This window comes from Coturnix japonica, chromosome 11, assembly GCF_054131305.1.
Source record: "Coturnix japonica strain WE chromosome 11, WE-NBRP24, whole genome shotgun sequence".
In the NCBI taxonomy this organism is placed as follows: Eukaryota; Metazoa; Chordata; class Aves; order Galliformes; family Phasianidae; genus Coturnix; species Coturnix japonica.
In genome coordinates, this window is record NC_140673.1 from 3,067,968 (window position 1) to 3,092,018 (window position 24,051).

Sequence of the window (24,051 nt, forward strand, 5' to 3'; positions counted from 1 at the left end):
TTGCATGCACCGGTACAGGCTGGGGGAAGACCTGCTGGAGAGGAGCTCTGCTGAGAGGGACCTGGGCGTCCTGGTGGACGACAGGTTGGCCATGAGCCAGCAGTGTGCCCTGTAGCCAAACAGGCCAATGGCATTCTGGGGTGCATTAAAAAGAGCGTGTCCAGCAGGTTGAGGGAGGGGATCTGTGGGAATACAAGAAAAGCTGTTCAGAGCAGCAGCTGTGGAGCAAGATAAACAGCATGAGAACCAAGGACACCTCTGCAAGGAGAAGAGTCTCAAAGCTCTGATTGGTTATGTGCCTGCATGGACAGTTGAAAAGTGTTTTGTAGAATGCTTTGTTGACATGTAAGATGTTTGGGAAAGTTGTAAGGGCGGATGGGAAAGTTAGAAAATAACAACTTGTGAAGGTATATAAGGGATGTGAGAACTTGTAATAAACGATTTGGATCGTTCACATCTGAGTCCGTGCCGAGTCGCTGCAAATGGCGCCCAACGTGGGGCAAATCAACCCGCGGCTGAGCGAGCCCGGTCCGGCAGCGTCGCCCGACTGAACTTCGGAGAGACTGTTTCGCGCGCACCCGCACCGTTCTGCAGGACAGAAGGTGAGCAGTCGGGAACTATGGGGAGCTCACTAACGAAGGAGCAGAAAGTAAATCTCGAAGTATTGCGGTCAGTGTTACCGTATCAGGATAAGACTGTGTCTACTAAAGCATTAGCTACTCTTCTTAAATGGATAAGCAAAAATGTCCCTGAATTTCCAAAAACTGAGTTCTCTCTCGATGGAGAACTTTGGGACAAAATCGGCTCAAAACTCTACGAGGCTTCTCTCGCTAAAGACAGAAAGGCTGCTAAGCTGTTGCCCGTTTGGAGCCGGATAATGGAAGGGATTAAGCAATCACGACGGGAAAGAATTTATTCCGACCATTCCCTGCCGCCCTCCGTCCCAACCCCGCCGCTGCCTCTCGCTGCGGGAAGCGGCCCGTGCCCGGATCCGACTGGCGGCTCCGACCCCCCCGCGATTCGGGGAGACGAAAAACCGCCCCCCCTCGCGCTCCCGCCGTTGGCTCCTCCCCCGACGTTCGCCGCGTTGCCGCCCTCTACGGCGCCCTCGCCCTTCGCTCCGCCTACGACGCTCGTCGCGCCGCTTCTGCCCTCCTCCCCCCCCACGTCATGCGCTGCTGCGTCTGTGCAGCCGGCGTGTAACGTGGTTAAAGACCCGGACGGATCGAAACCAGGGGATCGTTGTGACCCCGGTCCAGAAGATCCAGAAAGAGAATCGGACGCATTTCCTCCTGATGATACTTTGAAGGAAGCAGGAATGACAAATTTCCCTACAGCGTACTGTGATGTCTTAGAGCAATGCAAAAAAGAAACAATATTAAGGGGTGATGCTGACACGTTGCAAACCTTTCCTAATCAGGTCCCCCGTTTGGAATCTCTGCCTTATGAGGCAGTGAAGGAGCTAAGGGAGTCAGTGAGAACATACGGAGTTCAGTCAGCCTTTACATACAATCTTTTGGTTGCAAACAGTGACAGTTACGCTATGACCCCTCACGATTGGAAAACTGTGTTAAGAATGATCCTCTCTCCTATGCAATACACCGTGTTTATGACTGAATATCAGCTACATAATTTGACTGATAGCTCTTTGCCTCCGACTCGGACAAATCCATGTGGCACAGCACCTCTTCAGCTGTGTCAGACAGATGTCACTCACGTTCCTGAATTTGGCCGTCTAAAATATGCACATGTAACAATAGATACTCATTCTTCTTACGTATTTTCCACAGCACATACAGGTGAATGCAGTCTCAAGATTTAGAGTTTAAGGCATTAGCTAGGATGTTGTGTGCTTCTTCTATTTTAGTAATAGATCAGATGTGTATTAAACAGGATTTGATCTAATCAATGCTAGAGTCTATAGGAATAGCTCTTTTAATGTTTTAGTACTGTTTGGTTATGATGTTATTAGCCTATTAATTAGCTTTTCTTAATTTGCAAAGACAAAACCTGGAAAGGAATCCCAGGCAAAGAGATGACCCTGTATCATAGAATGGATACCTCTTTTACATCCAATTAATTGGGATCTGAAAATATAACCATGCATCATTTTAGACAAAAGTGCACGCTAATAGAACTAAATTTGATGGTTTATTCTGTTTTCCAAGCAGGTGTTCCACTTGGGCTCTATATCACGCACTGGCCATGCGGATGTGGTGTACAACTGGAAGAAATCCTTCAGACCCTGAATGCAGGAGAGAATCTGTGATGGGTGAGAGAGGAAATGTGCACCTTGAAGCAGGGGACGCCCTGCTGGCACTACCTGTCGCATCCACCACCAACATGGCTTGCTGTTTCTCAAGGGTCAATAAGTATTAATGCCCCTAGTGATACTTTAGTACATTTGTCCTCTAAAATTGGTTCTATTTGACATGATATTCCATTAAATTGTGCGATCATTAATCAATTATTAGCCCGGATAACTCAGTTGGTAGAGCATGGTTATGAACATCTTAAAAGCATTTACTGCACAAATTTTAGTGGTCATTAAAAATCAATATATCAGAGTATATAAAAATTGAAGACTTTTCCTGATCAGTTACAGATTAACACAATGGGACCCTCATGGATTTATTTTCAGGTTGCAGAAACTTAGGTTGCAGTACAAACATGTTTGTTCTTTTTAGTGGGTTTAACAGTAATGTTGTTATGTTGTATTTGACTTGTCTCTTTTTTCACTTTTAGAGTATTGTCAATCGAGGCCTTGATTGAGTTATAATGATTATGTTATTAATATAATTAGTGTTATTATTTTATAGTATGGTAGTAGCTTGTCAATAAACAAAAAAGGGGGAATTGTGGGAATACAAGAAAAGCTGTTCAGAGCAGCAGCTGTGGAGCAAGATAAACAGCATGAGAACCAAGGACACCTCTGCAAGGAGAAGAAGAGTCTCAAAGCGCTGATTGGTTATGTGCCTGCATGGACAGTTGAAAAGTGTTTTGTAGAATGCTTTGTTGACATGTAAGATGTTTGGGAAAGTTGTAAGGGCGGATGGGAAAGTTAGAAAATAACAACTTGTGAAGGTATATAAGGGATGTGAGAACTTGTAATAAACGATTTGGATCGTTCACATCTGAGTCCGTGCCGAGTCGCTGCAGTGATCCTCCTTATCTACTCTGCCTGGTGAGGCCTCATCTGGAATACTGTGTCTAGTTCTGGGCTGCTCAGTACAAAGAAGACAGGGATCTCTTGGAAAGAGTCCAGCGGAGGGCCACAGAGATGGTGAAGGGCCCAGAGCATCTCCCCTATGAGGAGAGACTAAGTGAACTGGGTCTGTTTAGCCTTGAGTTAAGAATGCTGAGAGGGGGTTTGATCCAGGTCTATAAATACCTGAGATGTGGGGTCATAGTTGCGATGCTGGTCCCCTTTCGGTAGTGTGCGGGGACAGGACTAGGGGTAATGGGAAGAAACTACAGCATAGGAAGTTCTGCACGAATGTGTGGAAGAACTTCTTTATGGTGAGGGTGACAGAGCACTGGAACAGGCTGCCCAGGGAGGTGGTGGACCCTCCTCTGGAGATATTCAAGACCCGACTGGATGCCTACATGTGCAACGTGGTGTAGGGAGCCTGCTTTGGCAGGGGGATTGGACTCGATGATCTCTAGAAGTCCCTTGCAACCCCTACAATTCTGTGATTCTGTGATTCTGTGAGATGTGGATCCTCTGGGGGACAGATGGCCATAGGTATGGGACAGGACGGGCACTGTATTCTGAAAATGTCAAGGGACTTCTCCTGGTGTGGAAGCCTAATGGGAAGTGGGAGACTTATAGGCACCTGGATGCCAACACTGCCCCTTCAGCAACAGCTGTCCCAAATGTTTCAGAATTGATTGCTGCTCTACAGAAACAGGCTCCTGCCTTTCTGGCTGCTCTTGATGTCTAAGACAGGTTTCTTATTGTCCCCTTGAGGAAGGCGGAGGACAGTCAGTTTGCATTTACTTGGAGGGACTGCAGTGCACATTCAGCTGATTACCCCAGGGATACAAACACTCACCCACTCTGGCGCTCAGAGCATAGGCACGGAGGATGGAGAAGGTTATGTTGGACCACGGTGTCCGGGTTTGTCCCTATGCTGATGACATCCTCATATGGGGGAATGATGTCTTTGTGGGAATACCCAAGACTACACAGTGTGGCACCTGAGGAGCCCCGATCCAGCTGGGACACTCTTGGTCTCCTCTAGCCAGGGCTTCAGAGACCTTCAACCCTTTCATCACAGGCCACCTCACACACACACAGCAGCTCAGCCAGCTCACACTTTGCAAGCGAGAAATCACCGTGCCTTGCACGCCCACGCTCTCTGCACTTGCTGCCATCACTGACACGGGGATCCACTGCTCCATTCTCTGATCCCAGTAGCTGCACAGAGACCAAACGTGCACAGACCAGACAGCACTCAGCCAGGATAGGGTTAAGGGATAAGGTTTAATCAGATTTCTACATATACAGGATTGGGTGTTTCATCTCTGGGAGCTATTCTACAACTACAGGACAAGGGGAAATGGACTTAAGATGAAAGAGGGTAAATTTAGGTTGGATGTTAGGGGGAAGTTCTTTACTAGGAGCGTTGTGAGGCCCTGGAACAGGCTGCCCAGGGAGGTTGTGGATGCCCCGTCCTTAGAGGTGTTCAAGGCCAGGTTGGATGGGACCTTGGGCAACCTGATCTAGTAATTGTGGAAGGTTGGTGGCCCTGCCAGGCAGGGGGGTTTGGAACTTCATGATCCCTGAAGTCCCTTGCAATCCAGGTCATTCTTCAATTCTGTGATTTAGTTTGTTGTCTCTGGGAGCTGCCTGGTGTTTGCAGCCTCGTGCCTTTCCTCTTCCTGTCCCCTGATGCAGCTGCAGGTGCAAACTCTGCGCAGAGCCCGAAGCGCCATCCTGATGACAGCTGGCATCCGGCGGCGAGCCGCTGCGTGTGGTGCGTCAGTGGTACCTGTTGGGGACAGAGAGCTGTAGGCAAGAGGCAGAGGCACGGCCCTGCCTGCCACCCACCACCATGGAATTTCCCTGGGAGGACTGCACTGCATGTGGCAGGGCACAGAACGCCGCTGGCCTCCGTGCCACTTGGTGGGCATGGCTTTCTGCCCGGGGACGTACCTGGGCCATCCTCCGGTGCATCTCTGAAGCACACGGAGCTCTGTGCACGTTTTCTGGCCTCTGCAGAAACCTGTGTGGAGAGAACAAAACCACAACCCTCTCTGTCACTGCCTGGTGATGCTGTGGGTGCCACGCGCCCAAGGAACGGATTGCCTTTCCAGGCCCCTTTGCTTGAAGGTAAGGCAGGGGTAACAGAAGGGTTCTCCACCCTAATGCGTGGAGCTGGCTGGAAAGGAGACACCACCAGGCATCTTGCCACAGCGCAAGCTCCAGGCACCTCTCCTGCCTCTGCCACAACCAGACACGCCTTACTCACCTCGTCCTGAGGGCCCACATCTGCTCCCACACATGCTGACACCTGCACCTCAGGCCTGGGATCTGCAGCCACAGATGTTGCTGAAGATGTGGCCTCCACCTCACCAGATGAATTATCAGATGTGCCGGGTGTGACACTGACTGCCTCTGCTACAGCATCTTTCTCACAGTCACACTCCAGTTCTTCATCCACAGCCTCTGGTGTTGAAGGGCAAAGACAGGAGAGCACGCCCTCATCTGTCTCAGCAGCATCTCTGATGTGTGATGACCGAGCAGTGCTGGCAGAAGTGCTGCTGTAATCACTGGGCTCTTCCAACAACACTGGCAGTCTACCAGCCCACATTCGGGAATCACCAGAGTCAGCATAAGAGCCATGAGCCCGTGATGGTCGGCTTGCCCTGAGCGGCGCCAACAGCAATGAAAACATCACCTCTTGCCTGCAGTCTTTGCTGCCTGGGGCTCATCACACTCCTTGGCCAGGAAATATTCCAGCATGACAACGTCTGCTCATTTCTGCCCTCATCCACAACTCTTCGGGGTCCTGTGATCATATGAGGGCACCCACAGGCCCTCCTGTTGATCTCTATGGGATCCTGGAAACTCCCTACTTCTCCCAGAGCTTCAGGCATGGCCACAGCTTGTTCTTCTCTTTTTCCTCCCTCAGACACCAACAAGAGGAGTGCTGCTGCATTGGCCTCCAGCGCAGAGCATGCAGCCTCAGAAGAATAGGAGCTTTCTAAATCTTCTTCTTCTCTATCTATATCTGATGCAGACAGAGGCTCCAGAAGAGATGCTGAACACACAGCGTGTGCCTGCTGCATCAGATGGGGCAAGAGATGCAACCTGCAGGGTGCCAGATGACTGTCCTGCCATTTCTCTCCCAGCACTCTCTTCCAGTTCTTGCTGCAAATCCTGGGCTAGAATATCCCTGGCCAGGGAATCATCAGAGGCAGAGAACTGGCCTCCAGTCCCCGATGTCAAATTGAGGACACTCAGCGCAGCCAGACCACTATCAGCTGCATCGGCACTATCTTCACTATGCCTCAGCAGCCAGGGCACGATAATGCTATTTGGCCAGTATGCGTTCCATCTAGACAGCATCTGGTCCTTCTTCACCTCAGGCATGGTGGTAGCTGTTTCTTCTTCCTCAGATGCTCTCCAGAGAAAGGGTGCCACATTGGCCTCCTCTGGAAAGCATTCAGTGTTGGATGAAGTTGAGTTCTCCCCATCTTCAGGTCTGGTTACTGGCAAGGGCTCGGTGTGTCCTCCAGGCCAAGGCTGTGCAGCCAGAAGAGAAGCTGCACATACAGTGTCTGCCTCAACAGGTGAGGCAAGAGATGCGCTCCACAGGTTGCCAGATGATCGTCCCGTGGATTCATTCTCAGCAGCCTCTTCCAGCTCCTGCAGCTCAACCTGCACTCCAGCATTGCTGGTTCCTGAACCACCAGGGGCAAAAATCTGTCCCTCAGCCCTGGATGTCACAGAGCCTATGCCCAGTCTTCCCTGAGCAGTGCCGGCAGCGCCGGCACCGTCTGCTGCCGCTCGGGGCACGAGAAGCCTGGGCACGCTCACAGCGTTTGCCCAGCTGGTGTTGCGACTGGACACGCGTGGTGTTTGCCGAGGTCTTCGGGGATGTATTGGGACTCTGCTGCCTCTAATGACCATGGCCCATTCTCTGCCTCACGCAGCAGGTGCACAGGCTGCTGCTTGCAGAGCAGGCAGCTTACAGACACAAGGAGACGCTGCTGCACGCCGGGGTGCTGCATGCCGGAAAAGGAAAAACAGAGAATAAATTATTATCTTGGTAGAACAGGGAGTATTAAATGAAATTATTAGGCAGCGTGTTGAAGGAAAACATGAAGTAGCTTTATCATGCAAATAACGTTGCGGTACTGAGACAGCACTAATAGAAAATTAGTGTAGCTTGTTTGGAGAGGATCCTGTGAGCTGGCCTACAAAGAGGAGATAATGTCTACATACTGTGGGTGATGTGAAGATGATGGATTTGCACAGATCTCTAGCAACGGTACAAGAAGTAAGACATTGTCATGCTGACTGGCACTCGATTTAGAACAGAATAATATGAAGATGTTACTGCTTAGATACCTGAGCAAGAAAGTTACAATTGACTTAAGTGCCTGAAGTTGTTGACTTCCCAGATATTGCTATCACCAGTAAGACTGGGAATGATTAGTGATTTCCAGTAGTACGGCTGTCTGCAAAATAGCCTCTGACATCCAGAATAACCACTGGGGCGTGAGAGGTTGAATAAAGATACTTGTGAAAAACTGTATCTCTTTGTTCCAGTGCAAGCTTACATGAAATACTGGAAGAAATGTTACAAGGCCATATTTCTCTGATTCAGCGTATATGTTCTGTGTAGGTTCTTTAGAAGAACAAATCTCCATGCGTTTGCAGCTTCTGTGATACAGCTGTTTACTAATTTCAGCAAGGAAGGGCAGTGTGCAGCCTTCAGCAGTGCTTGCAGCATGGGCGGAGGGGCACAGCAGCTCCGCTGAAAGCAACATAGCACGAAGACGTGCCATGCGTTGTGGCCACCGTGGGCCAGAGAAACAGCATGCCCTTAGCACATAGTAGATTTTAACCCAGAAGCACCATCCCGAGAGAGGATGTGGTTGTCCAGGTGTTGTTTGAAGGGTACCTGGGGTGGTTTCACTGGGAGCAGCGGCGGCCTCATCTCAGGGAGGTATGCTGTGGTCAGGGTGCAGAGGGATCACGTGAAGAAGCTGTAGGAAGTGGCTATCATCGGGGAAGATGAACAAGGATATGAAGAGAGTCTAGTTAAATACCTCACCCTCTGTTTCAAGGGAAGAGGAAAGCAGGAGACATCTAACAGGTGAAAACTGTGATGTGCAGTGCTGGAAGCTCCCTACTTCTGTCAGTACATGAGCATGTCCTCCACTGCTGGACACTGCCAGGACAGGGATTGTGAGTGCACAGGGTTCAGCCCATGCAAAGGCCAAGAACGTAGGGATACCTCCAGGATCCTACTGATGCAGGCAAAAGGTATGGGGATGAGAAGGTAGATCCTGCTGGTCGATCCTTTTTCTCCTTCCCTGGCACAGCTCTTGAGGAAAAGTCATCCCCAAAAGGAGGAGGGGATGGGCAAGAACAGGATTCTGGGACAACCTCTGTTAGAGTCTGTGAGAGGACTCTACCGGATGGCCCATGTTAGAACAAAGTGCGTTCTGTCTAGCTGCAGGAGAGATCCACCACGAGACAAAACAGCCAACGAGTGATGGCGGTTGTGATTCTGGGTGAGGAGATGTAAGGACAGCGGCTGGGAGAGGGGAGTGAGGAGTGAGAGAGGCACTGCCCTGCAGTCACCCAAGTGAGTGCAGAAGGAAAGCAGGGTGTGCTCCACGCACGGAGCAGCAGCTCCCTGCAGCCCGCGGAGGAGCAGGCTGTCCCCTGCAGCCCGTGGGCACCACACGAAGCACATCTCCTTTGCAGACAGGAGCGGCCCGCAGGAGGCGGCAGCCACGTTGTGCCCGCAGGAGCAGCCCCGGGCCCGAGCTGCGGCCGTGGAGAGGGGCCCGAAGTGAGGCGGGAGGGCTGGGCGGGCTGCCGCTCTTGAAGAGGAGCGTGCGGTGGTGGAGCTCTGTGGGGAGCTTCCTCACAGAGAGCTGCTCTGTGGAGAAACCGTGAGGCGGTTTCTGCAGGATGGACCCCGGGCTACGGAGCCGCTTCGGAGCAGTGCTGGCAGAGCTGCAGCCTGTGGGAAGCCCGCGAGGGAGCAGTGCGGAAAAGATGGCGGCCATGAGAGGAACCCTGTGTGGTGCCGTGTCGGAAACGGACCGCGGAGGCTTAGAGACCGGCTCTGTTGTTTCCGCTTTTAAAAGAAACAAACCGCCGCCGGGAGCACTTTGCCTAGTTTCTGTATTTCTGGTTAAGCTTTGTTGGATTGCAAATGTCAGGACATCCTTTTGGGGGAAAAAAAGGCTACTCTGAGCGAACAGTGCACAGTCGTGCAATTGCAGTGATCTTTCTTGAAGTATTCATTTCAATTCAGAAAAAAAAAAAAAAAGGAAATTCAAAATAAGAAGAAAGAGAGCAGTGAAGAAAGGTTTGCTTTGTTTTTCTGGTTTTGTTTTGTTTGTTTTTCCTCTCACGAATACATTATTTCTAGAGGAGAACGAGGAGAACGGCAGCATAGATGACAATAGAAAGGTCCTACTTTAGCCTGCCTTAGTTTTAAAAATGTTCCCCTAGATGCAGACAGAAGACTGTGGGGTCATATGTGATGTTTATTTTCTTCAAGAAACTGAAGCAGTGAACATTAAAAGCGTGGTTGTTGAGGTTTAACCAGTCAGGCAGCTACACAGCAAACTACTCTTGCTGGCTATCCCACCTCCCAGGGGGGTGGGAGAGAGAATCAAAAAAGAAAAACGTTAAAGTTTCTGGTTCCATTTTGTGCGGTCTCAAACTACTGCCGGCAGCCTCGTGCCTCTCCTCTTGCTGTCCCCTGATGCAGCGACAGGTGAATGCCCTGTGCAGAGCTTAAAGTCTCATCCTGTTGACAGCAGGCCACTGGCAGCAAGCCGCTGCGTGTGGTGCGGCAGCGGTAACTGTGGGGGACAGAGAGCTGTAGGCAAGGGGCAGTGGCACGGCCCTGCCTCCACCCACCACTTCAGGTTTTCCGCAGGAGGGTGGGCCTGGATATGGCAGGGCACGCAGTGCTGCCGGCCTCCATGCCACCTGGTGGGCCACCTGAGCTGGGTGGGTAAGCACTGGGATGGCTTTCTTCCTGGGGACGGAGCTGGGCCACCCTCCGGTGTGTCTCTGAAGCACCTGGAGCTCCGTGCAGCTCCTCTCCACCTCTGCAGAAGCCTTGCACGTGGTGTGGCAGCGGATCCTCTGGGGGACAGATGGCTATGGACAAGGGACAGGGCGGGCACCGTATGCTGAAAATGTCGAGGGACTTCTCCTGGTATGGAAGCCTAATGGAAAGTGGGAGACTTACAGGCACCTGGATGCCAACACTGCCCCTTCAGCAACAGCTGTCCCAAATGTTTCAGAATTGATTGCCGCTCTACAGGAACATGCTCACCCCTTTCTGGCTGCTGTTGATGTCGAAGACAGGTTTTTTACGGTCCCCTTGAGGAAGGCGGAGGACAGTCAGTTTGCACTTACTTGGAGGGACTGCAATGCACATTCAGCTGATTACCCCAGGGGTACAAACACTCGGCCACTCTGGAGCTCAGAGCATAGGCACGGAGGATGGAGAAGGTTACATTGGACCACAGTGTCTGGGTTTGTCTGTATGCTGATGACATCCTCATATGGGGGAATGATGTCTTTGTGGGAATACCCAAGACTACACAGTGTGGCGCCTGAGGAGCCCCGATCCAGCTGGGACACTCTTGGTCTCCTCTAGCCAGGTGCCTGGTTACAGACACACCAGCACTCTCCCACCAGGGCTTCAGAGACCCTCAAGCCCTTCATCACAGGCCACCTCACACACACACCAGCTCAGCCAGCTCACACTTGGCAAGCGAGAAATCACCGTGCCTTGCACGCCCACGCTCTCTGCACTTGCTGCCATCACTGACATGGAGATCCACTGCTCCATTCTCTGACCCCAGTAGCTGCACAGAGACCAAACGTGCACAGACCAGACAGCACTCAGCCAGGTTAGGGTTAAGGGATAAGGTTTAATCAGATTTCTACATCTACAGGATTGGGTGTTTCATCTCTGGGAGCTATTCTACAACTACAGGACAAGGGGAAATAGATTTAAGTTGAAAGAGGGTAGATTTAGGTTGGATGTTAGGGGGAAGTTCTTTACTAGGAGCGTTGTGAGGCCCTGGAACAGAAGGCCCAGGGAGGGTGTGGATGCCCCGTCCTTGGAGGTGTTCAAGGCCAGGTTGGATGGGGCCCTGGGCAACCTGATGTAGTAATTGTGGAAGGTTGGTGGCCCTGCCAGGCAGGGGGTTGGAACTTCATGATCCTTGAGGTCCCTTCCAACCCAGGTCATTCTTTGATTCTGTGATTTAGTCTGTTGTCTCTGGGAGCTGCCTGGTGTTTGCAGCCTCGTGCCTTTCCTCTTCCTGTCCCCTGATGCAGCTGCAGGTACAAACTCTGCGCAGAGCCCGAAGCGCCATCCTGATGATAGCTGGCATCCGGCGGCGAGCCGCTGCGTGTGGTGCGTCAGTGGTACCTGTGGGGGACAGAGAGTTGTAGGCAAGAGGCAGAGGCACGACCCTGCCTGCCACCCACCACCATGGAATTTTCCTGGGAGGACTGCACTGCATGTGGCAGGGCACGGAACGTTGCCGGCCTCCGTGCCACTTGGTGGGCATGGCTTTCTGCCCGGGGACGTACCTGGGCCATCCTCCGGTGCATCTCTGAAGCACACGGAGCTCTGTGCACGTTCTCCGGCCTCTGCAGAAACCTGTGTGGAGAGAAGAAAACCACAACCCTGTCTGTCACTGCCTGGTGATGCTGTGGGTGCCAGGCGACCAAGGAAGGGATTGCCTTTCCAGGCCCCTTTGCTTGAAGGTAAGGCAGGGGTAACAGAAGGGTTCTCCACCCTAATGCGTGGAGCTGGCTGGAAAGGAGACAGAACCAGGCATCTCGCCACAGCGCAAGCTCCAGGCACCTCTCCTGCCTCTGCCACAATTTCGTGCCTGGTACCAACCAGACACGCCTTACTCACCTCGTCCTGAGGGCCCACATCTGCTCCCACACATGCTGACACCTGCACCTCAGGCCTGGGATCTGCAGCCACAGATGTTGCTGAAGATGTGGTCTCCACCTCACCAGATGAATTATCAGATGTGCCGGGTGTGACACTGACTGCCTCTGCTGCAGCATCTTCCTCACAGTCACACTCCAGGTCTTCATCCACAGCCTCTGGTGTTGAAGGGCAAAGACAGGAGAGCACGCCCTCATCTGTCTCAGCAGCATCTCTGGCGTGTGACAACTCAGCAGTGCTGGCAAAAGTGCTGCTGTCCTCACTGGGCTCTTCCCACAACACTGGCAGTCTACCAGCCCACACTCGGGAATCACCAGAGTCAGCATAAGAGCCATGAGCCCGTGATGTTGTGGGCCGCATGGCCGGCATGCCCTGAGCAGCGCCAGCAGTGTTGAAAGCATCACCTCTTGCCTGCACTCTTTGCTGCCTGGTGCTCATCACACTCCTTGGCATGGAAATATTCCAGCGTGACAACATCCGCTCATCAAGAATTCTTCGGGGTCCTCCGATCATACGAGGGCACCCACAGGCCCTCCTGTTGAACTCAATGGGATCCTGGAATCTCCCCGCTTCTCCCAGAGCTTCAGGCATGGCCACAGCTGGTTCTTCTCTTTCTCCTCCCTCAGACACAGACAAGAGGAGTGCTGCTGCATTGGTTTCCATCACAGAGCATGCAGCCTCAGAAGAATAGGAGCATTCTGAATCTCCTGTATCTACATGTGATGCAGGCAGAGGCTCCAGAAGAGATGCTGAACACACGGGGTGTGCCTCATCAGATGGGCCAAGAGATGCAACCTGCAGGGTGCCAGATGACTCTCCTGCCGTTTCTCTCCCAGCGCTCTCTTCCAGTTCTTGCTGCAAATCCTGGACTAACACATCCCTGGCTGGGGAATCATCAGAGGCAGAGGAGCACTCAGTGTTGGAAGAAGTTGAGTTCTCCCCATCTTCAGGTCCAGTTATGGGCAAGGGCTCGAGGAGTCCTTCAGGCTCAAGGTCTGCAAGAGATGCGCTGCACAGGTTGCCAGATGACTGTCCCGTGGATTCCTTCTCAGCAGCCTCTTCCAGCTCCTGCAGCTCAACCTGCACTCCAGCATCACTGGTTCGGGAACCACCAGAGGCAGGAATCTGTCCCTCAGCCCTGGTTGTCACAGAGCCTATGCCCAGTCTTCCCTGAGCAGTGCTGGCAGCGCTGGCACCGTCTGCTGCCGCTTGGGGCATGAGAAGCCTGGGCACACTCACAGGGTTTGCCCAGCTGGTATTGCGACTGGATACGTGTGGTGTTTGCCGAGGTCTTCGGGGAAGTCTTGGGAGTCTGACGCTTCTAATGCCGATGGTGCATTCTCTGCCTCGCGCAGCAGGTGCGCAGGCTGCTGCACCAGAACGCCGGGGTGCAGCTGCCGGCATCCCTGGCCGCCTTAAGTGAGGCAGCAAGGATGGCTGAGGCTGTCTCCGTTGCCCGCCGGCACTGCTGCGGGTCACCGACAGCGTGAACTGCCACCCGCCCGCCTGCAAGAGAAGCCGAGGAGAAACACCAGGTGAGCGCGGTCCGTCCCGCTCCCGCCCCACGGAGCACCGAGGGCAGCGCTCATGTGGGCGGTCCCCGCGCCACGCGGGAAGACGTTCGGCCTCGCCTCCCTCGGGCTCCCTACCTGTGCGCGGCGGCTCCCGGAGGCCCGCGAGCTCTCCGGGCCGGGCAGCGGCGGCAGATGGACGCCGTGGAGGGACGAGCCCGGGCTCCGGCTGCCCGGCGGCACCGCTCGCGGCGCCGTGCGGCCCACCTGTGGGGAGAAGGAGGCGTGAGATGGAGGTGGCCAGGTCGCCACCGGCGGCCCGGCCGAGCCCGGCCCCGCTGCTCTCCGCCTGCCTCACCTGGCGGCGTTCCTGCACGCGTGGCAGCCCTGCGTTGGGCTGGGAGTCGTCCTTCTCGCGCTTCTCGCTCATCTCCGCGTCCTCGCACAGAGGCACAGGGAAGCACCCAGGAGCTGCTGCCTCCTCACGGAGCCGCTGTCCTGAGAGTGAGCGGCACTCCCTCCAGGGGACGCTGACCCCTCAAGGCAGCCCCGCGTCACAACGGCCTTCGGGTTCGATGCCGGCCCGCGTCACAAAGCCCTGGCGGTTACGACAGCCCACTGTGACAGCCCTCCGCACGTGCCTGGCAGCCGGCTGCCTGTGACTCAGCGTGGTCCTGATGACGGGCCACGAGCGGTGAGTGGCAGCATGTCGGGGACAGATGGCTATAGGCAAGGGACAGGGCAAGCACTGGGCAATGCCTTGCATGCTCCCCGCCACCACAGCTAGTTGAACTCAGTTGTTCCTTTCTGTGATGTCTCTCCACCCAGTTGTGGACATATCTGGGCCATCTCCTGACGTTCTGTGCTCCTCCTGTGGACTCTGCAGAAACCTGTGAGGCAAGAGCAAATCCACAGCTCTGTAGGTTCCTGGCCAGCAACACTCCACAAGTTCCATGTTATCTTCTGGCTTGTCAGACATGCCCTTCACATGAAGGCAAGCCAAGTGTTATGGAGAGGATGTCCACCTTTGTGCATGGAACTGGATGGAAAGTAGATATGACCAGGCATCTCCTCACAGTGCACACTCCAGCGTAGCTCCTGGAGTCTGTGCCTTCATTTCACACCTGGTACTGACCACATGGATATTTCTCACCTCGTGCTGATGGCCTTTTACGCTCTTTTGCGTGCAGATGAATGTTCCTCCGGTCTGAGATGTGCAACCAGAGGGGAAGCTGAAGGCACGGTCTTTGCCTCAGCAGATGAAGCATCTGATATGCTTGGTGGGACACTGACTGCTTCAGCAGCATCTTGAGATTGTCTTTCTTCCTCTACAGCCTGCAAGTATAGAGTTTATTAGAGTAAAAACTACAGGGTAAGGGCAGCTGTCAGTGCAGTGTCTCTGGCATCCAGTTGGCTGTGATCTGTGCCAGCAGCATTGGCATCTTGGTCTGTCATCTGTGGTCTGTCCCTGCGCATCGTGCACTCTTAATATACCGAGTACGGGAAGGACCAGAGGCAGGAAACTGGCCATCAGCCCTCGCTGTTGTGATGGAGATACCTTGCATGCCCTGAGCAGTGTTGGCAGCACTGGCACCATCATCAGCTGCTTGGGGCTAAGAAGCCTGGGCTTGCTCGTTCTGTATGCCCTGGACCCATTCCAGCAGGACAACATCTGTTCCTTCCTTGCCCCATCACGGATCCCCAGTTTGCTGGGTGAACTGGAAGATATCCATAGGCCTCCCAGTAGATCTCTCTGGGATCTCACAGCGTTTGTGGTTCTCCCAGAGCTTGTATGGAGAACCCAGACATGGCCACAGCTGTTTGTTCTCTTCCCCCTCCCTCACATGCTGTCGGCGCACTAGCCTCCTCTGGACAGTGTGCAGTCTTGGGAGAAGTTGAGTGTTTTGCACCTCTGGTGACTGAGGCAGACAGACTCAAGTTGCCCTGCAGGCCCTGGGCCTGAGTCCAGAAGAGAAGCTGAACGCGCTGTTTCTGCCTCTTCAGATGGGGCAAGACCTGTGCAACAACAAATCACCAGAAACTGTCCTGCAGTTTCTCCCTCAGTGGGCTCTTCCAGCTCTTGCTGCACAGCCTGCACGCTTATGTCTGAGGTCTGGGAATCACCAGATACCAGAAACTGGCCCTCAGCATTCGCTGTTGTGGTAGAGATGCCAAGCGTGCCCTGAGCAGTGCCGGAAGTGTTGGCATCATCATCTGCTGCTTGGGATCTCCAGTGCCCTGGCCCTTTCACGCTGTTTGGCCAGGACACATTCCATCTGGACAACATCTGGTCCTTTTTCTCCTCATCACGAATTCTGCGGATTGCTGGGATCGTGGCAGAATATCCACAGGCCATCCTGGTGATTTCTCTGGGATCTTGTCTCTTTGGAATAAGTGCAGCCTTGGAAGAAGCTGAATTTTCCACATCTTCAGGCACAGATGGGACAGAGTCTCCTTGTTTGCTCTTTGCCATGACGTGCCTCCCCTTCTGAGCCCTTCTTTGCAGATGGGGAATGTGGTGTAGAGGCTGCACCAGTGCCTCGGGTGCCCTCCCGAGCGTCTGTCCAAACCATGGGGATCTTACCAGCATTAGTGGCTTGCACCTGGGCAGTTGTTGCTGGTGCTCCCAGGCTGCTGGTGCATGCACCATGCCCCGGTACTGCCAGCTGCACGCCAACTCTTGGGCTTCTGGCTGCAGCGCACAGGGTACCCTTGCTTGGCTCTAGCGTGCAGAGGCATGAGAACAGTTAGAGTCTTTGAGGGCTGGCGCCCTGCTCTCAGATCTCACTGCCAGGTCTTGGACATACAAGGTTCCCTGAAGGACCTGGAGAAACTTCTGGGAGTCTGCCGCCTCTAATGCCTATGGCACGTGCTCTGCCTCTTGCAGCAGGTGCGCAGGTTGCTGCTTGCAGAGCAAGCAGCTTATGGGCATTAGAAGATGCTGCTGCATGCTGGGGGTGCAGCTGCCGGCATCCCTGCTCACCTTAAGTGAGGCAGCAAGGATGGCTGAGGCTGTCTCCTTTGCCCGCAGGCACTGCTGCGGGTCACTGACAGCGTGAACTCCCACCTGCCTGCAAGAGAAGCCGAGTTAGAAACACCAAGTGAGCGCGGTCCTTCCAGCTCACGCCCCACAGAACGCTCAGCCACGGGCATCTGCTGCCCGGCTCCCCATAGCCAAACCGGCAGAGGACGGTCCCCATATGGCAGCCCCCACGGCCCTACTGTGGCAGCTCTGCTCACATGCCTGGGCAGCTGGCTGGCTGCGGCTCAGCCTCATCCTGATGACAGCTGGCCACCAGCAGCAAGTTGCAGTGTGTGATGCGGCAGTGGCTCCTGTGGAGGACAGAGAGCTGTAGGCAGGGGGCAGATACCTGTAGGCTAGGGGCAGGGCAAGCACCAGGCAAGGCCCTACCTGCCTCCAGTCACCACAGCTTTCCCCTGGGAGAGGTGGCCTTGGCACAGCAGTACTCTGTACACAGAGCTGCTCACTGGGCTGGTTGGGGTCGGCAGGCCCTCACTGGGATGTCTCTTCACTTGGGGACATACCTTGGCTTGCTCATGCTATGCAGCCAGGATGTGTTCCTACTGGACAACAATATCCTCCCCCCTGCTTCCCGCCACGTCCTATCACTACACTTGCAATAAGTTTATTCACCTGAAGTTTCTAAACTCCCTTGAAATATCGGAAGGTCGCAATGAGGTCTCCCTGCAGCCTTCCCTTTTCTGGGCTGAACAATCCTGGAAAACGCATGTATATGTATATATATGCGTATGTATGTATGTGTATATACATGCATATTTACAAAACAAGTGATTTCTTCCCCCCCACCAAGTTACGCGCAGCCTGTCCCTGAGCAGTGTCTGCCCCCTCCCTGGCCAGATCCGCACAGTTTTATTTGCTTTTGTATGATGTCATATGGTGTGAGTGCCCCTTCCTGTTCCTTGTCCCCTCCCAGCCCCCTCGCTGGCAGGACAGTAGGAGAAGCTGAGGAACAGAAACATCCTTGGCTCTGTACATCATGGCTCAGCAACAACCAAAGCTCTGATGCGCTATCGGCATTCTTCTCCTAAAGCCAAAACATGGCATCACACCAGACACTGTTAAGAAAATCAGCTTCTTAATTTTAGTCTAGACAGATCAACAGGAGGAAAGGAAGATTTGCTTTTCCAGAATAAGCAACAGAGGAAAGGTCAAGAACAAGTGAAGAAACAAACAATCTAAAGCTATCAACCATTTCCAAAAACATTTTGATGAATTAAAACCTACACCACCGAAAACACGTGACTTGAGTCTAACTTCATTTCTGCTCTGAAAAAATCACTCTGTCTTTTTCTAGTTCCTTCTTAAGTTTCTTGTTTTATTGTACCCTGCTCTCAGCCTTAAACTCATTTATTCTCACTAACAAGGAAGGACATGTTAAGGAAGTAAAGGTTGGGGGCACCTTGGGTTGTAGTGACCACGAGATGGTGGAGTTCAAGATCCAGAGTGGAAGAAGCAAGGTAAAAAGTAGGATTGCTACCCTGGACTTCAGGAGAGCCAACACTGGTCTCTTCCGGGACCTGCTTGGAGCTATCCCGTGGGCTAGGTGTTAGAAGGTAAGGGGGCCTTTGAGAGCTGGTCAGCATTTAAACAGCGCTACTTCCAAGCTCAGGATCAGTACATCCATCTGACTACGAAATCGGGAAGGGGTGGCAGGAGACCTGTGTGGATGAGCAAGGAGCTCATGCACAAACTCAAAGGGAAGAAGAAGGTCCATGAATGTGGAAAAAGGGTCTGACCACTTGGGAATAATATAGGAATGTTGTCATGGCCTGCAGGGATGTGATGAGGAAAGCTAAAGCCACCTGGAATTGAATCTGCCTAAAGTGATAACGGATAATAAAAAAGGCTTTTTAAAGTAAGTTAACAGCAAAAGGAAGACTAGGGAGAACGAGGGTCCCCTACTAAGTGAGGGGGGTGTTCTTGTAACAGGGGGATGCTGAGAAGGCAGAGTTACTGAATACCTCCTTTGCTTCTGTCTTCAGTGAAAAGGCTCTCCCTCTGGAATCCCAGACCCTGGAGGTTAGTGAGAGGGTCTGGGGAATGGGAGACTTCCCTTTAGTCAGGGAAGAGGTGGTCCGTGAGCTCCTAGGTGACACTGAGTTCCATAAATCCATGGGGCCTGATGGGTTGCATCCACAGGTGCTGAGGGAGCTGGCGGAAGTGATTGCTGAACCGCTCTCTCCATCATCTTAGAGAGGTCTTGGAGAATGGGGGAGGTCCCTGAAGACTGGAGGATAGCCAGTGTCACTCCAGTCTTCAAAAAGGGCAGGAAGGATGATCCAGGTAGTTATAGGCCAGTCAGCCTCACCTCTGTCCCTGGAAAGGTGATGGAACAGGTTGTGCTGGATGCCATCTCCAAACAATTGGAAGAAAAGGAGGTTATCAGGAGTAGCCATCATGGGTTCACCAGGGGGAAGTCATGCTCAACCAACGTGGTAGCCTTCTATGACATTGTCACTGGCTGGGTGGGGAGAGGGCGGTAGATGTAGTCTACGTTGATTTCAGCATGGCATTTGATACTCTTTCCCACAGCATCCTTATAACAAAGCTGAGGAAGTGTGGGCTAGATGAGTGGACGGTGAAGTGGTTTGAGAGCTGGCTGAATGGCAGAGCTCAGAGGATTGTCATTGGTGGTGCAAAGTCTGTTTGGAAACCTGTAACTAGCGGCGTTCCCTAGGGGTTGGTGCTGAGTCTGGTCTTGTTCAACACCTTCATCAATGACCTTGACAAGGGGATAGTGACCACCCTCAGCAAGTTTGCTGGTGATACGAAGCTGGGAGGATTGGCTGACATGCCTGAAGGCTGTGCTGCCATTTAGTGAGACCTGGACAGGCTGGAGAGCTGGGCAGTAAGAAACCGGATGAGGTTTAACAAATGCAAGTGAGGAGTCTTGCACCTAGGGAGAAATAATTGCATGCACCGGTACAGGCTGGGGGAAGACCTGCTGGAGAGGAGCTCTGCTGAGAGGGACCTGGGCGTCCTGGTGGACGACAGGTTGGCCATGAGCCAGCAGTGTGCCCTGTAGCCAAACAGGCCAATGGCATTCTGGGGTGCATTAAAAAGAGCGTGTCCAGCAGGTTGAGGGAGGTGATCTGTGGGAATACAAGAAAAGCTGTTCAGAGCAGCAGCTGTGGAGCAAGATAAACAGCATGAGAACCAAGGACACCTCTGCAAGGAGAAGAGTCTCAAAGCTCTGATTGGTTATGTGCCTGCATGGACAGTTGAAAAGTGTTTTGTAGAATGCTTTGTTGACATGTAAGATGTTTGGGAAAGTTGTAAGGGCGGATGGGAAAGTTAGAAAATAACAACTTGTGAAGGTATATAAGGGATGTGAGAACTTGTAATAAACGATTTGGATCGTTCACATCTGAGTCCGTGCCGAGTCGCTGCAAATGGCGCCCAACGTGGGGCAAATCAACCCGCGGCTGAGCGAGCCCGGTCCGGCAGCGTCGCCCGACTGAACTTCGGAGAGACTGTTTCGCGCGCACCCGCACCGTTCTGCAGGACAGAAGGTGAGCAGTCGGGAACTATGGGGAGCTCACTAACGAAGGAGCAGAAAGTAAATCTCGAAGTATTGCGGTCAGTGTTACCGTATCAGGATAAGACTGTGTCTACTAAAGCATTAGCTACTCTTCTTAAATGGATAAGCAAAAATGTCCCTGAATTTCCAAAAACTGAGTTCTCTCTCGATGGAGAACTTTGGGACAAAATCGGCTCAAAACTCTACGAGGCTTCTCTCGCTAAAGACAGAAAGGCTGCTAAGCTGTTGCCCGTTTGGAGCCGGATAATGGAAGGGATTAAGCAATCACGACGGGAAAGAATTTATTCCGACCATTCCCTGCCGCCCTCCGTCCCAACCCCGCCGCTGCCTCTCGCTGCGGGAAGCGGCCCGTGCCCGGATCCGACTGGCGGCTCCGACCCCCCCGCGATTCGGGGAGACGAAAAACCGCCCCCCCTCGCGCTCCCGCCGTTGGCTCCTCCCCCGACGTTCGCCGCGTTGCCGCCCTCTACGGCGCCCTCGCCCTTCGCTCCGCCTACGACGCTCGTCGCGCCGCTTCTGCCCTCCTCCCCCCCCACGTCATGCGCTGCTGCGTCTGTGCAGCCGGCGTGTAACGTGGTTAAAGACCCGGACGGATCGAAACCAGGGGATCGTTGTGACCCCGGTCCAGAAGATCCAGAAAGAGAATCGGACGCATTTCCTCCTGATGATACTTTGAAGGAAGCAGGAATGACAAATTTCCCTACAGCGTACTGTGATGTCTTAGAGCAATGCAAAAAAGAAACAATATTAAGGGGTGATGCTGACACGTTGCAAACCTTTCCTAATCAGGTCCCCCGTTTGGAATCTCTGCCTTATGAGGCAGTGAAGGAGCTAAGGGAGTCAGTGAGAACATACGGAGTTCAGTCAGCCTTTACATACAATCTTTTGGTTGCAAACAGTGACAGTTACGCTATGACCCCTCACGATTGGAAAACTGTGTTAAGAATGATCCTCTCTCCTATGCAATACACCGTGTTTATGACTGAATATCAGCTACATAATTTGACTGATAGCTCTTTGCCTCCGACTCGGACAAATCCATGTGGCACAGCACCTCTTCAGCTGTGTCAGACAGATGTCACTCACGTTCCTGAATTTGGCCGTCTAAAATATGCACATGTAACAATAGATACTCATTCTTCTTACGTATTTTCCACAGCACATACAGGTGAATGCAGTCTCAAGATTTAGAGTTTAAGGCATTAGCTAGGATGTTGTGTGCTTCTTCTATTTTAGTAATAGATCAGATGTGTATTAAACAGGATTTGATCTAATCAATGCTAGAGTCTATAGGAATAGCTCTTTTAATGTTTTAGTACTGTTTGGTTATGATGTTATTAGCCTATTAATTAGCTTTTCTTAATTTGCAAAGACAAAACCTGGAAAGGAATCCCAGGCAAAGAGATGACCCTGTATCATAGAATGGATACCTCTTTTACATCCAATTAATTGGGATCTGAAAATATAACCATGCATCATTTTAGACAAAAGTGCACGCTAATAGAACTAAATTTGATGGTTTATTCTGTTTTCCAAGCAGGTGTTCCACTTGGGCTCTATATCACGCACTGGCCATGCGGATGTGGTGTACAACTGGAAGAAATCCTTCAGACCCTGAATGCAGGAGAGAATCTGTGATGGGTGAGAGAGGAAATGTGCACCTTGAAGCAGGGGACGCCCTGCTGGCACTACCTGTCGCATCCACCACCAACATGGCTTGCTGTTTCTCAAGGGTCAATAAGTATTAATGCCCCTAGTGATACTTTAGTACATTTGTCCTCTAAAATTGGTTCTATTTGACATGATATTCCATTAAATTGTGCGATCATTAATCAATTATTAGCCCGGATAACTCAGTTGGTAGAGCATGGTTATGAACATCTTAAAAGCATTTACTGCACAAATTTTAGTGGTCATTAAAAATCAATATATCAGAGTATATAAAAATTGAAGACTTTTCCTGATCAGTTACAGATTAACACAATGGGACCCTCATGGATTTATTTTCAGGTTGCAGAAACTTAGGTTGCAGTACAAACATGTTTGTTCTTTTTAGTGGGTTTAACAGTAATGTTGTTATGTTGTATTTGACTTGTCTCTTTTTTCACTTTTAGAGTATTGTCAATCGAGGCCTTGATTGAGTTATAATGATTATGTTATTAATATAATTAGTGTTATTATTTTATAGTATGGTAGTAGCTTGTCAATAAACAAAAAAGGGGGAATTGTGGGAATACAAGAAAAGCTGTTCAGAGCAGCAGCTGTGGAGCAAGATAAACAGCATGAGAACCAAGGACACCTCTGCAAGGAGAAGAAGAGTCTCAAAGCGCTGATTGGTTATGTGCCTGCATGGACAGTTGAAAAGTGTTTTGTAGAATGCTTTGTTGACATGTAAGATGTTTGGGAAAGTTGTAAGGGCGGATGGGAAAGTTAGAAAATAACAACTTGTGAAGGTATATAAGGGATGTGAGAACTTGTAATAAACGATTTGGATCGTTCACATCTGAGTCCGTGCCGAGTCGCTGCAGTGATCCTCCTTATCTACTCTGCCTGGTGAGGCCTCATCTGGAATACTGTGTCTAGTTCTGGGCTGCTCAGTACAAAGAAGACAGGGATCTCTTGGAAAGAGTCCAGCGGAGGGCCACAGAGATGGTGAAGGGCCCAGAGCATCTCCCCTATGAGGAGAGACTAAGTGAACTGGGTCTGTTTAGCCTTGAGTTAAGAATGCTGAGAGGGGGTTTGATCCAGGTCTATAAATACCTGAGATGTGGGGTCATAGTTGCGATGCTGGTCCCCTTTCGGTAGTGTGCGGGGACAGGACTAGGGGTAATGGGAAGAAACTACAGCATAGGAAGTTCTGCACGAATGTGTGGAAGAACTTCTTTATGGTGAGGGTGACAGAGCACTGGAACAGGCTGCCCAGGGAGGTGGTGGACCCTCCTCTGGAGATATTCAAGACCCGACTGGATGCCTACATGTGCAACGTGGTGTAGGGAGCCTGCTTTGGCAGGGGGATTGGACTCGATGATCTCTAGAAGTCCCTTGCAACCCCTACAATTCTGTGATTCTGTGATTCTGTGAGATGTGGATCCTCTGGGGGACAGATGGCCATAGGTATGGGACAGGACGGGCACTGTATTCTGAAAATGTCAAGGGACTTCTCCTGGTGTGGAAGCCTAATGGGAAGTGGGAGACTTATAGGCACCTGGATGCCAACACTGCCCCTTCAGCAACAGCTGTCCCAAATGTTTCAGAATTGATTGCTGCTCTACAGAAACAGGCTCCTGCCTTTCTGGCTGCTCTTGATGTCTAAGACAGGTTTCTTATTGTCCCCTTGAGGAAGGCGGAGGACAGTCAGTTTGCATTTACTTGGAGGGACTGCAGTGCACATTCAGCTGATTACCCCAGGGATACAAACACTCACCCACTCTGGCGCTCAGAGCATAGGCACGGAGGATGGAGAAGGTTATGTTGGACCACGGTGTCCGGGTTTGTCCCTATGCTGATGACATCCTCATATGGGGGAATGATGTCTTTGTGGGAATACCCAAGACTACACAGTGTGGCACCTGAGGAGCCCCGATCCAGCTGGGACACTCTTGGTCTCCTCTAGCCAGGGCTTCAGAGACCTTCAACCCTTTCATCACAGGCCACCTCACACACACACAGCAGCTCAGCCAGCTCACACTTTGCAAGCGAGAAATCACCGTGCCTTGCACGCCCACGCTCTCTGCACTTGCTGCCATCACTGACACGGGGATCCAC

At 52.0% G+C, this 24,051-nt stretch overlaps 3 protein-coding genes across 3 annotated transcripts; 2 read left to right on the top strand and 1 right to left on the bottom strand.

Moving 5' to 3' along the window:
- Positions 1-207: 207 nt before the first annotated feature.
- Positions 208-3,155, top strand: LOC146758932 (uncharacterized). The gene is made up of 2 exons (XM_085511987.1): positions 208-1,799; positions 2,172-3,155. Exons 1-2 carry the CDS (start codon positions 620-622, stop codon positions 2,267-2,269), a joined length of 1,278 nt encoding a protein of 425 aa, XP_085368113.1. The 5' UTR covers positions 208-619; the 3' UTR covers positions 2,270-3,155.
- A 6,969-nt stretch (positions 3,156-10,124) lies between these two features.
- LOC146758933 (uncharacterized) lies at positions 10,125-14,539 on the bottom strand. The gene is made up of 7 exons (XM_085511941.1): positions 12,153-14,539; positions 11,714-11,888; positions 11,575-11,654; positions 10,963-11,082; positions 10,729-10,867; positions 10,531-10,636; positions 10,125-10,434 (listed from the first exon to the last, which is right to left on the bottom strand). The coding sequence occupies exons 1-7, from the start codon at positions 14,130-14,132 to the stop codon at positions 10,125-10,127; spliced, it is 2,910 nt and encodes a 969-aa protein (XP_085368067.1). The 5' UTR covers positions 14,133-14,539.
- A 5,312-nt stretch (positions 14,540-19,851) lies between these two features.
- On the top strand, positions 19,852-22,810 carry LOC146758934 (uncharacterized). Its single transcript, XM_085511980.1, has 2 exons — positions 19,852-21,454; positions 21,827-22,810. Exons 1-2 carry the CDS (start codon positions 20,275-20,277, stop codon positions 21,922-21,924), a joined length of 1,278 nt encoding a protein of 425 aa, XP_085368106.1. The 5' UTR covers positions 19,852-20,274; the 3' UTR covers positions 21,925-22,810.
- The last annotated feature ends 1,241 nt before the right edge of the window (positions 22,811-24,051 follow it).